At 43.6% G+C, this 13718-nt stretch overlaps 1 protein-coding gene across 2 annotated transcripts in view; it reads right to left on the reverse strand.

Annotated features, from left to right (window-relative positions):
• Window positions 1–496: 496 nt before the first annotated feature.
• The window catches only part of crim1 (cysteine rich transmembrane BMP regulator 1 (chordin-like)), a 35598-nt gene continuing 22376 nt past the window's right edge, over window positions 497–13718 (reverse strand). For both annotated transcript variants that reach the window (XM_069536354.1, XM_069536355.1), the window contains exons 8-15: window positions 13211–13364; window positions 10251–10372; window positions 8895–9113; window positions 7139–7354; window positions 5413–5634; window positions 4536–4655; window positions 3949–4127; window positions 497–2898 (exon numbers count right to left, since the gene is read on the reverse strand). In XM_069536354.1, the coding sequence (XP_069392455.1) occupies window positions 2704–2898; window positions 3949–4127; window positions 4536–4655; window positions 5413–5634; window positions 7139–7354; window positions 8895–9113; window positions 10251–10372; window positions 13211–13364 (1427 nt within the window). In that variant the 3' untranslated portion in view covers window positions 497–2703. The remainder of the gene's footprint in view (window positions 2899–3948; window positions 4128–4535; window positions 4656–5412; window positions 5635–7138; window positions 7355–8894; window positions 9114–10250; window positions 10373–13210; window positions 13365–13718) is intronic.

A 13718-nucleotide genomic window follows, 5' to 3' on the forward strand; every position in this document is an offset into this window, starting at 1 on the left:
CAGTATTTAACGTTTTCTAGGCCTGGGAAACTGACCCTTCTGTTTGTTTAGTCGATCCTTCCGGAGAAGCGTCTTCACCTTGAAGTTTATGAGCAAGCTAAGACGGACAAGTCAAAACAACAGTGCAGTCTGTGCTGAGGATTATCCAGGTTTCCAGCTCTGACCTGCAGGTCTTTGTGTTTTCCGGTGTTTTATTAGGCCACTGGTTAGATGAGAGGTCGACTTGCTCTTCGCTCAGAGGACCCCCTCCCCCCTACCTCAGACACAACCCATCAACGCTAAACACATCTGTTCACACTACTGAGATAAGAACAGTCACGATAAGAAAGAAGAAAACGATCAGATTTAAAGGCCCCAAGAGAGGACAAAATCCCATTTGAGGAGACCAGATGTGCCAGAGTCTGCAAATGTGCAGGTGAGATTAAAAAAACACAGATAACACGTTGATATCACTGCACCTCAGGGGATCACTCAGAGTATCACCATCCAGAGCCACTTTGGTTCACACATTTATTTTTCAAAATAAGTGTAAATGTTACAGTTCATCATCTAGGAAACATATTTACAGGGTCTGCAACAGTGAAATAAATAAGGTTGAATAGAATATAGCAGATACAAATGGTAAATGGTCTACAATGTACAGCAGCTTTAGCTACCAAAAGTTCATTTTTCAAAAAGACAAAAAAAAATTCTCAAACTATAGTTTAGTATTAATAAATAAAGCTATGTGAAAAAATAAATAAGGTATCTTCTGTCCTACTAATTTAAACTACTGGTTTTTTTTACACATAGAAGAACAAAGAATTGCGTAAGCTTTTACAGTCACCTCTTCATTTTAAAGCACATGGTCATGATTCAAACAGATAAATCTACTGTTACTAAGAAACACTTCAGTATTAATTGGTCTCCAACCAATTTTGGCATCAGAATGTTCTTTGTATTGAGAAATTGGCAATGGATTGAGAACTCTTGATCCAAACTTTTCCTATGAAACCTTGGTTTGTTTCACAACGCTTCTCAGATTCCACCCTTCACCGTGCTGATCAGATTTTTGTGGAGCCTCTAGCTGCAACAGCGTGTTCACTCGAGTGGTTTACGTGGTGTGCTTAATATGCCTATCAAATCCCTGATTAGGGCCTTTATCCCTCCAAGAATCCTGCAGTGGGCTTTCTTAAAAAACACTGGCTCCAAAGAAAAAGTGCTACGTCTCTTTAACATGCTCCTAACGTTGTAATGTGTACCATTAGTACAGTTACAAACAGTAAACTCTAATGTCCCCACGTCATATAATTCACTAGTATAATGAAGAGCTGATGAGAACCATCAGTGACGATATCCAACCAAACCAGTTCATCTTAATAATGAATGAATACATTTCTTCTTTTTCAATATGGGCTTACACAGTTATTAAATGAAAGATATCATCAAAGAAAAAGTATTAAGGCTATAGAATTAAGGCGTTTAATTAACCATCACTGTGAACGGTAGCTACACACACACACACACACACACACACTAACACACACACAAACTAACACACACACACACAGCCGTGAATGAAGCGATGAAGTGAGGCACGCTATCAAAGCCATTCCTCTCAGGTCTCCTCTGCAGTCAATAAAACTGACATTCCTCCTGGACGAGCATCACTCCACTTTATCTTCAACCCTGCTGCGATTTCCTGACATGATGAAATACAACTGATGGAGGAGCCAAGCTCAAACAAGCCCGAGTGGAGATACTCTATGAAGATCGTTTGATTATCGCGTTGTGGACCAGATCAGAAGGCAAATTCACGTATTCCATTTTCGTACAGTTGCGGTTCGTGATTGGGGGTTTTCTGAATGGAATGACTCAGGCCATTTGAAGGTAGAAACAAGGAGCGGTTGCACGGGATGCGTGTCCTTCCTGAAAGTGACGTGGAGGAATGTTCAAACGGGCATTTTCAAAAATGATTCTATCTGGCCCCACGGAGACACCCATGATACAAAGGAGAGGCGGCTAAGAACAACATTTCAACTAGTACAAATACTGTAGAAATATACAAAAACTAAAGATGGAAACCACACATTCTAAAGCAGGGGTTTGGATCTGCGCTTCTTTATATTCTGTTTAAAGCCTGTTGACTCGATTTGGCTGCTGGACTCATATTGATCCAGGTGGATTATCAGTTCCTTTGGCCTCCCTGCTGATGCTACTGATTACATCCATGAAACACTGCAGCACTCAGGTGGGCAGTCTCCTCTCTTCTGTCCCCTTTAAACTACAGCTCAAACCCCTGTTTGTTCTAAAGCTTTTTAAAGCTCCTCTCACTGCCTCCACGTTCCAGTTTCCATGGAGGCAACATTATGCAAAAAATATTACAATTCACAGTCAAAGTCTGATTCTGACAGAGGGGTCTCGCTGGCTGCCTCTTTCTCTGTTTTAAAGCAGAGTGCAGAGTGGCCGTGTCCTTTACATGTCCACCCCGTCCGTCCACCTCCCAGCATCTCACTCTGCCAAACAGAAGAATACGTACATGCGATAAAAAGAAACCAAGGTGACTGGCTTTGTCTCTCGTGGAGCACCCTCGGTTTTACTGTGACACAGAGAAAAGGGTGGGAACATGGTGGCGCCCCGAGGATACAGCAGTAAGAGAGAGGAGGAGGTGTTGGACAGCTCTGATCTGCAGAGTCTTGAGTGTTCTATGGGTGTTTTCGTGCTTTAGCGTGACGTCCAGTCTTTGCCCATGCTCAGCTTGGCCCTGGGGATGGTCATCTTGTCCGCACAGGGGGAGCTCATCTCTGGAGAGAAGTGGATGATGCCGCAGTCGTTCTTCACGTTCTGAAATTTGTTCTCCTTGGAGGGCTCCATGTAGACCACTGAGTTCTTGTTGACATGCTTCTTTAGGATCACTGTCTGAGGAGAGGGAAATCAAATTAGTTTTAATTTTAGCAGCAGAACATAAAAAGCTTGATAATTTATGTAAAAAACTGATTTTGTTAAAATATACAAATAAAACACATATACAATATAACACATTAAAGACAAGATTCTGATATTGCTAGAATAAAGTCGTAATATTGAAAGAATAAAGTCCTAATGTAAAGAAAAAGTAATACTGTTACAAGAATAAAGTTATAATTAAACATGAATACAGTAAAAATTAAGAAAATAAAGTTTAATATTATGGCAATAAAGAAAAAGTCGAACATGTGTTCGTCTAAGTTCCAGTCCTGGATCCAAAATCTTGATCCAATCTGATTGTTTTTTGAGAAACTATGAGACCCCTCTGACTATCAGCAGATGTAACTAATAATAACAAAGCAGTCGACCACTACCAAATATTTCCTCCTCCACAAAAGAGGCAGTCTGTGGTTGTGTCTTGGAAAGAGACGGGCTCTTTCACAATCTTTTCCAAGTGCTGATACTTACGATAATGTAGTGCTGATGTGATAAAAGATTACGTATTTTTTTATTTGTGAAACTAAAGTATAAAATGACAAGATGCTTTACATTCCTCATTTGAACACAGACGAGGGGCCGATTATCTCATATTCCCATAAAAAATTACATACAACCAAAAATTCCACCTTTACTTGTTATATAATGACTTCATTCTTGTAATATAACGACTTTAGTCTCTTAGATTATCAACTTTTTTCTTGTAATGTTATGACTATTCTCAAAATTTTGACTTCTGAAAACAGTCCCTTACAAATTCCTTCTGACACTACAATCTCATTTCATGGTGGAGCTACAGATTTTGACCATGTTCCAGTTGGAAGTGCAGGACAAAGGAAAACCACCTTAATCCTGACGTCATGGTAGGTTTAACACTCCCGATGACCCATCCACATATCAACTCTGCTGTTTATATGAAGGCAGCTGCTTAATTTAGCACCTTTTTAATCCACTGCTTCAACATGAAAGACCTGATTTATGTGACGTTCAGACAGCGAGTGTTACCTTCTTTGGTGCGCTGTAGCAGGACATCTGCACCCACTTCTTCTTCTTGTTGATCAGTAACGCCACGATGAGGAAGATGATGATGGCTAGGAGGAGCCCCGCTAGGATCCAGGCAGCTGATTGGTAGATGAGGGCCATCTCTGTTTGGCTGGGGTAGTTCTCACCCAATCCTGGTTCATCTGTGGGACGCAGAACAACCCTGATTAGATATCCATCCCAGCACAGGGAGCTTGTCTCACTTCAAATACTCACTGTTGTATTATGTGCATTTACTACATTCAAAAGGGCTTATGTCTTTGCTTTGGCATTTGGCAAGTATCCCAGCTCTGTGCTCATGGTTAAAAAATGAACGCTGGAGGTCTCGAGAGATCATATTAGGTCAGTGTTCATTTGTCACAATTGTTTTAGCTAGTCTACATTTCACTACACCCTTCACTGGTGTAAACACTCTCAGGGATTGGCAGGAACTGTAGAGCAATGATGTCAAATAAACACGATGTGGTTACTACTGCGCAGTGTGTTAACTTGAGAAGGGAGTAATGAAGACGTTAACTGTCTGATGAGCTGGTGATTTAATGAGCAGGTACCTGTATCTGGGATGATGGACGGCACAGTGACAGTTGTGATCCACACCGCGGTCTCCACCGTTGTGACCGTCTTCTTGCCGACGCTGGTGGAAACCACCACCGGCACTGATGTTGTGATTTCTGCGCAGACAGGATTGAGATCAATTACCAATACGACTGGTGTGTAAACATCCAACTGTGAGCTAGTGTGTGAACTCCCTGGTGTCTGCTTGACAAGCTGTGTTTATAGGAACTGTCCTGACTTCCACTGCACCACTCTGTAAGGCGTTAGGTTAAAAAAAGCTGTGTTTTCCACTGGGCAAATAAGAAAAACAAAAGAGCCGGTGAAACGGCTTCATATCAGGGTGAACAATGGAGCCTATGCTGAGGTTTTCCTCTATAGGAAAAGCTGACATGGAGCTTTGACTTCCTGCGCCGCCACAGAGCGAGAGCGTTGCGGGCCGCTTCAGCCAGGGACAGGAAACACGTGTGAATGTGCGGATGCTCAAGGAATGTTTTTGCTCCGAGTGTACCCTGTGTGTGTCACATGGAATTTTGTTCCGAATGATTGTGTTTGCCCCGTGTAGCGCCAGAGTGGCGAGGACTAATGAACAAACATACGCACACATCAGTCTGGAAACCGGCGTTTTCTCAGTGAGGTGCAGCATTATGAATTATAACCTTCCCAACAACAGGCTGTGCCTTGTTCCAGTGGCACCACTTGTTCTATAAATAATGGTAGTTTTACACAAGTTTCACAGTTCTTCTCAGCATGTGGAAGCATTACATAAACCTCATCTTAAACTAGAAAACTCACGTTTTCATTTATTTGTAGTGAAACAAAAACACTCTGAAGTCTGAAGGCAACTTTGGCACAAGGCGGCACCAAAGGACTCACCGAGACAGTGTGGGCAGCACTGGCCCTTGCGTAAGACGGGCACCCTGCAGTTGGCAGCGGGGCAGCGCTGAGAGAAACACTGAATGGTGCCGTTGTTGCAGGTGCAGCTGGTGCAGGCGTTCGCCTTCCAGGAGTCTCCAGCCAGCAGCACGTCCCCGTCGCTGGTTATGCAGTACTCCTGCTGGCTGTTGTTCACCGGCAGCAAGGGGCTCAACGTCTCCTCTGTGGTTACACAGGTATAAATAGAGTCAATCATAAAAGTACATACGTGTTAAAGTTGAGACATTGAACTTAACAGGGCTTGGGAATGGAAGGTTAGAGCTACAGTTTAACTTATCATTTGTCTTTTGGAAGGAAGAACTCATTTAGTCTTGGACCATGAACAACCAACATGACGCTCGGCGAGAAACTTGGCATTTGCACTTCAGAACTCAGTTTAAGATTGTATTGATCTCTTTTGTATGGCTCCGCTTCATATTGCAGAACTTTTAACCCCTTAGTCTGATTCTTTCATCTCAGCGGTCTCGGAGCAAACGCTGTAAAAGTCGGACGGTAAAGGTTTAAAGGGGATTGTGCTTTTAGGTCTTTAGCTCTTTAGCACCAGTACTGTGGAACAAACGCTCCCTCAACATCAGATCAGTAGAAACAGTGTCTTGGCTGGACTTTTTTTAATTTATTTTTTTAATATTGTTATGTCATTGCTGCATTGCTGTTCTTTTATCTGATTTGGTTTTTCTATGATTGAACATTTTGCACTTATATATTTTTTTTCTAGTTACTTTAGTTCTAAAAGGGGCTATAGAAATAAAGTTTATATTATGTAGTCTGTGTTGAATATAACCACATGGAGACGGCTGCTTCCACATGACTCATGCGGTTCAGCCCTGCTGTATAACAACTTAATCCTCACTGGTTGTTGGGCCTGTAGGGCTGCATTCAAGATAAGATGCTTTACTGAATGTCAAAGACAAACATAAGTGACTCCATATGACAGATGTCAAATCAGTCTCAGACCTTATCTCTCTCAACAGAGCCTGAGATCTCAGCCCTACTGTAACCATACATCATAGGGCCTGTCAGTGTGATGTCTCTTATTCCCACATTCCTGGTGACCAGGCCCATACATATATCAAAGGCCAGGCTCTGACAATCTGCTTTTGTGAGTGGAGATGCAGCGATAAGGCGGGCCGGCATTCTCCAGAAGGAGCAGCAGCTCTCAGGCGCAGTCATGCATCGCTGATTTGTGGGCCTCATGCTCGGGAGTGCTTGGGATACGTTCTTTTTAAGAGTGTGAGAAAGAAGCTCGAGTGTTAGGGTGCAGTTGTAAATAAAATATGCGTGTGGGTTTTTTTTTTGTGTGTGTGTGTTTGCCTTGACATTTGCGTCAAGAGTGTATTCCCATAACCTATGCGAATGAGTGGTGCAGATCCGGAAAGATTAGTTACATTCTTTGCTTTCCAGCAGTAAGAGCGTTAGACGGAGCTCCAGTGTGAACCGCTGGGTGAGAGCCGTCCACATGTGCTGCTGCTGCCTGCCCCTGAGAAGCGCTGTGTAAACCCAACTGGTTCTGGCTGGTTTCTTTATGAGCCTGTGTGCCTGACATAAAACGTCCCGACAAAGTGCAACATGCGAGACCTTTCAAAGCCACCTGCTGATAGCACATCTCAGCTTTATACACCCTTTTCCAACTTCACCCCGTCTTTCCTGTCTTTTTATATTCCATTACCTGGGCAAACGTGGCAACAGGTGTCCTTGTTCCTGGTGGGAGTCTGGCACAGAGCTGGGGGACACACTTCTGTGTCGCACAGGACGCGTCCCTTCCTACAGGTGCAGCGTGTGCACTCGTCCAGGTTCCAGGTCTCCCCCTCCACGTAGAACTCCCCCCCGGGGGCTCTGCACACCACCATGTCCATCCCCTCTGGCTGACCGCTGCCTGACTCATCTGCAGAGGAAGAGGAAGAAGAGGGGGAAAAAAAGTGAGTTGCTATCAAATTCACCTTCTGTTGTTGTTCTCAGTGCCAAACATTCATTCATTTAGCTCTGGACAATGAGCGTTACATTAAGAAGGGAAACAATGATCTTGAGAGAGTAAAAAGACTCTTGACTCTCAAGGGTTTCTAGATGTGAGGATCCATGGGAGAGCGCCGTACGTTAGAAAGCAGCCTCAGGCCAAGCAGCGCAGGGCGGTGTCCAAGTTGTGTTTTGACACTCATTTATTTGAAAACATCTATCTGTCCAGCTGAGTAGCAGACATCTGCGAAGAGTTAGCCCATTGTCCCCCGACTGCAGAGTGTGCGTAGCTTCTGAAAGTTGTAGACATTCTTTCACTGCTAAATATTTGAACAGCCAGCTGAGTCACTCCTCCATAAATACACCGCATGAGTTGGAGGGTTGTGGATGAAAAAAAAAAAAGAAGTATGGGTGTGGATCAGTGGGCCTCTTCCATTTTTAGAGAAACAGACAGAGACTGTGTGTCTGCAAGTGTAAGTGGTGGGCAAGTCAAAGGCTTAGAATGGACTAATGATCCGGAGCTCTTGGCTGAATGAGCTGCGAGGGGACGATGGGCTGCATAGTGCCAGATGTGTGTGTGCACGTGAATGTGTGACCAAAATGTGACTGATTCTGAAGAAGTAATTGAGTGAGACCTGAGGCCCGCTCCTAGAGTGAATGATTCAAACAGATCTTTAACCAATGGCAGAATTAGTTTTTAAAGGAGGTTATTTTTGTTGTCTGCGTTTGTTAGACTGCGTTTGTTAGACCTTGGTGGAGGTCCAACAGTATTTTCTTGATTCTGGAAACCATTTTTATCGGTTATGACAACACTGCGCTCACAGGATTTAACATGCTGAGATGTGGGCACATGGCAGGATTGCTTTCATGAAGTCATGGAAGTGAGAGCACCCTTAACGTTGACTTAATCACTCATTACACAAGAAGCTGTGTTTTCTCAGCAATGACATATGGTCGGAAGGGGAACCATAAAGTCGGTCTGTAAATTGGATGTTTTAATGGAGAGCTTGAGAAATAATTGTGGCATTCTCCTTCATTTACTCTTTGACTAACCTGAGGGTTTGTTTAAAACTGATCTGATCGTTTCTGTCTTATGTTCCATCCCTTTAAGTGATGTCGCTTGTAAAATATTACAGTGATGAGAAAAACTATAAAGATATGAAAAGATTTCACCTGTTTGTAGATATCATCTCTCTACATACGCCTGATTTTACACATGAAGATTCCCCAAATATTCCTAAAAATTTTGATAGATCTTCCCCCTTCATCGAATCTGCTCCAAAAGTTAATGTGTTCTTTCTTGGCCCCCACCCAAACCCTTAACCAGATATTAAGAAAATCAGTTCATTAGTTTTTTGCGTAATCTTACTAACAGATGGAGAAAGGTAATAACCAGGAAATATCCCTTTATGTTGGTCATGAAATATATTCATAATATAAATTCATGTTTGAATATATGTAAAGAGACATACCCTCACACGTAGGACAACACTGGTCAAGCCTGACCACTGGGTGAGCACAGCTGGGTACGGTACAGGAAATGAGCACGCACATCTCCCGTCCAGAGTGGCAGTAGCAGTCGCGGCAGCCGTCGTGCCAGCCGTCGCCCTCCTCATATCGGTGCCCGTTGGAGGTGAGGCAGTAGCTGGGCATTGGGGCCAGGGCAGTGGTGCTTGGGATGTGGCTACTTTCTAGAGACACAAATTTGAAAGTGCAGACATTAGTTAGCGGGACAAGGGAATGTGGAGTAGCTGTTCAAAAAAACTATTCAAAAAAGAAACCTAACCAGTTATGAATTTGTAAGAACACAGTGTATGACATTGCACAGCTCTATCATATTTAGATAACTATTATGTTTTATTTTAATCTTTCAAAAACACACATTTTAACATGCTCCATCAAAACTGTTCTATCTTTGAGTCCATAAACAGCCTAGATAGACGGATCCAAGAGTTTCAACATCAGGTAAACAGGTTTATTTGCAGTATAACACTGGTCTCTGTGTGCGTCTGTGGAGATGAGGAACCACATGTACTGAACCGAGTATATTTGAGCCTGACATATTTATAATACAGCTAAACTGGCAAAATAAATACATCACATAAAACATGGCGGGGCATAAATAATCCATCTGCATACTTGCTCTAAATGTAAGTGTTGGGGGAATCTAATTAGAGCTGTGCACACAGTCCCTCTGTATGAAGCTAAACACCAACAGGAACCAAAACAAGCAGAACATAAAAGTCTCCATGTCAGAGCAGTGAAAGGTCAGAGGAAATTAAAGCTGCAGTTCAGTGGATTCAAACTGCGAACAGAGATCTCCTATCTGCCTCCATCCTCCACCCTCTACACTGCCAACATACTGTATATTGTGACAAGGTTGATCCTTCAGGGAGCATGTTTGGTAAATGTCACAATAATCTATGAGGGAGTGTTACGGTCTGCTGATACATGAAAGGTCAGGAGCCTGCAATAATAAGCAGGGCTCGCTCTCTGGGGACCACGAGTACACACGTAGAGTTTAATAATAATCACGGTCCAAAATACAAAAGGTTTATACTGTCTATGTAACATGAATGTGTTCCGTGAATTTTACATCAATGTCTGAGGAGAATTCTGTGGAAAGTATTATTTCGTCCTCATAAAGGGCATGAGGCCGTTTCAGAGGGCATTTATTTCTACATTTTATGTAAATCTGGCCAATTGCATGAATTTAACATCCTCAAGTGTCAGAAATGCAAAAACTAAAAGTATGATACACATCGAAGTGGCTGCACTACATTTAAGTGAATCCATTTTGCATCTGACTCCAAACAGAGCTTAGTTACCTTTGCACATGCAGATGGAGCAGCCCTTCCGGTTCTGTCGATAGCCATCGCTGCAGTGTTTGTCACAGGTGAAGGGGGGACACTTGACGCAGCGGCACATCTCACAGCCGTGCTTGTTCCTCCTGCATAGCAACAAACACAGGCACAAATTAAATTAAATTATCTGGAGATCATGTTAGAAAGTAAACATCGCTCATGTTCAAAATTGCTTCACATCGAGGATATCTCCGAGACGAGAGTCCTATGGATCAATGGGGTCTTGAGATACAGAGATCCAGATGCTCCAGTCTGGTATAATCAACATCTGGACCTGTTTTCCCCCTCCCTATATTAGCTGCCTTTGAAGAAGGCCAAATAAAAGGCCAACATGTGAGATCCCTGTGGTTTGCACATCATACCAACCCAAAAGACTCCAAAAGCAGCAATCTAAAGCCAATTCAGATGCTTTCAATTCACCCTGCTGCCATCCTTATTGCTCCAAAAGCCCTTGGCAGACTCATAAGAGCGACTGAGAGCAGGGGCCAGATAAGAACTCGGGTAAACATGTTGATTGGGGGAGTAGAGAGAGAAACAGAAAAACAGAGGGTGAAAGAGAGCTAGGTCCTTTTGCCTAGTCATGTGAGCTGATAGTTGATTTGTAAAAGTTAAGTGATATTGTACCAAGCTGACCACGGGGATATCCTCACATAAAGAGGGAAAAGGAGGACGAAGCTGCAGAGGCTGGAAAAAGTTGGATCCCGTTATGTGCCTAATAAAACATGGATGAGCTGCAGGTTGATAAACTGTCCTCACCTCAGATGAAAGAACGACCTGTATCTCACATTTTTCTCAACCTCCCTCCCTCTACGTTCCCTCCTTTCTCATTCATCTTCTCTCAACCTCTTTCTACCTCCCTCCAGGTAAATGATGATACCTATTTAATGAAGCAGTGGCCTCATTTGGCCCCTGACTAATGACTCCATTAATCTTCATTCTCCGGAGCGACATAATTAAAAGGAAGCCCTCGAGCCCAAGAGGAGCGGTGCTGTGTCCCATGAAGGGGACGAAGCATTGTCGGCCTCAGCAAACACAGGAGCCTATCTATGCTGAAGCAGCAATAACAGCTTTTGAAACAGCACTGCGAGGGCTTGGCCAGAGCCTCACTGTACAAATACAGAGACAGAGAGTACTGCGACCTTAGAGCAAGTGCTTTGTTTAAAGATGGCGTGTGGAATGCCAAGCAGCGCTTTGGGCTCCAGGGGGATGGAGGGGGCTTGGGGAGGCACCGGTGGGGCCCCCGGGCCCTGGGACTGCTGGCTCGGCACAATTTCCAGTGCGTCGCAGCCGTGATGGCCAGAGGAATACCGTTCATGACCCGTGTGGTCACAGTGATGATTTTGAGCTATGAAGGATGGAAAACCCACTGGTGACCCACAAAAAAACCTGATAGTAAGAACCACCCTGAGCTTACCCTTCACCTACAGACCATTAAGAAAATCTTTACAAGGTTTACATTCATCTGGCGCCCACAGCTCGGAATATGTACAGTGATCACAGGATGTCATCAATACAAGCATTGCAAACACAGTGATCCTTTGTGTCTTTGTTTCTTTGTGGTGGCTACATGCAGGGGTCCTGTGTGAGAAGACAGATCTGCATTGTAGGGCTGGCAAGCTCTCAGAGGATTTTAGACATCTGAGGCTAGACTTAAACAGCTGCTTATGAAGGATAAAGCTGGGACTTCCTGCTCCTCTCCTCTCCTCTCCTCTCCTCTCCTCTCCTCTGGCACCCCACGCCCAACATATCGGTCCCATCTTGCATCGCGGCTCCAGCGAGCACGGCCGAGATACCAGAAGAATCCCGCCTGTATACGTTTCATAAATGCTGCTTTTGTCACGATGTGTTTTTGATCGTTGTTTTGAGACAAGATGATGATTTATGAAATGAGAGTGGTGCCTCGGGACCAAATGTCCCAGAAGAGAGCACTTCCAGATGTTTGATTGGGTTAAATGGGATTAGGGGGAGAGGAATTGTAGGGGGGGTGAAGAGGCCAGCATGGACCTCACAGTGAATAATTTGCACACAAACACGCACGCTCTCTTACACACAGATTTAAAGACCTGGGATTGGCCACCAAGGTAGGGCCTTTGATCTTGGATGCCAAACGACTGTTGCAGTAGTCTGTGGTGCTTCCTCCTGAACGTGACCAAACAGGCTCTGACCTCAGAGCAACACCTGATAATATAAGTACTGTACTTCTATAATTAACAAAAGCTATGTAGATTCAGGAGGTGACCTGAAGACAATGAATTTAGGGAATATAAGGGTGCTGTCACACCATTCATTTGGTGCATTTCAACTAGTGTTCACTACTGCACCTGAAGTTGTTAAATTAACCTGTTAATTGTTTTCTCTCCATTCAAATGGAAAGTTTACCCTTGTTTTTTTAAATGCACTTTATTCATAAAAGTCAATGGTTGAATTGACAACACATCAATATCAGACGTACGCTCGTCTTTGAACCAATCGATGTAAAGTATAGGTTGAGGCATCTCACGTAGGTGATGACAACAGGAATTACATTTGGACTGCTTCTTACTGACTTCTTTCTGCTCTCTGAAGTACAGTGTGAAACCACACTAAACAGATTGAAACAATATGACTAAGACATGAACCTTGACTCAGACTTTGATGAGTGAAAATGCCCTTCATACCGGGCTATTGAAAGTGAAAACGTGCTTAACATTGTACTTTGATCATAATGAAAACTCATCACTTCTCTCTGTCAAAACAGAATTTCGAAGATCTACTATCCACTTACATTTTCCTGTCTCACTAGTGTGTAAGGTCAAAGTGCACAGGTTCTTCATGTATCTGCACGTTACATCACAGACTGCCACGGATGCCTTTACAAGCAGGCTGAAAACATGGATGACAAATGAGTGTGGCTACACTTTAAGCATTACACTGGGTGTACTTACACATATCCATAAGGGCAGGTCTTAGTGCAGGTCAGGGGTCGGCACTTGGGCATGGGGATGCTGCACTCACACACCTCACAGCCAAAATCGTCCCTCTGGTATCCCATCGGGCATTGCAGGGAACAGTATCTTCCCAGTTCGGGGCAGGAGTCATCTGAAAGAGTTGAGGTAGAGGTCATTTGATCAGGGCGCAACAATCCAATAAAAGACAAAGGCAATGATTTAGGCTGTTAATAGGAACATTCCTATGACAAAGACTGCAGCTGTGGATGCAGATAAGGGGCCATGATCAGAAACTTTGTCTTTGCTGTTGTCAAAACTGAGTGGTCGTCAAATTGGTAAGACATCAGTGTGAGCAAATGTTGTGTAAGTTGTGTGTCCACCACAAGAAGCAGCATGTCAAAAGGAAATTTTGTCCATACTTCAGCATGTCAGCCCCTGAAACTTTAACCCTTGAGGTGCACACACAGGCTCATTCATACTACTATGTTTCCACTTAAACCAGAAT

The sequence above is a fragment of the Paralichthys olivaceus genome, chromosome 12, assembly GCF_024713975.1.
Source record: "Paralichthys olivaceus isolate ysfri-2021 chromosome 12, ASM2471397v2, whole genome shotgun sequence".
Classification (NCBI taxonomy): Eukaryota; Metazoa; Chordata; class Actinopteri; order Pleuronectiformes; family Paralichthyidae; genus Paralichthys; species Paralichthys olivaceus.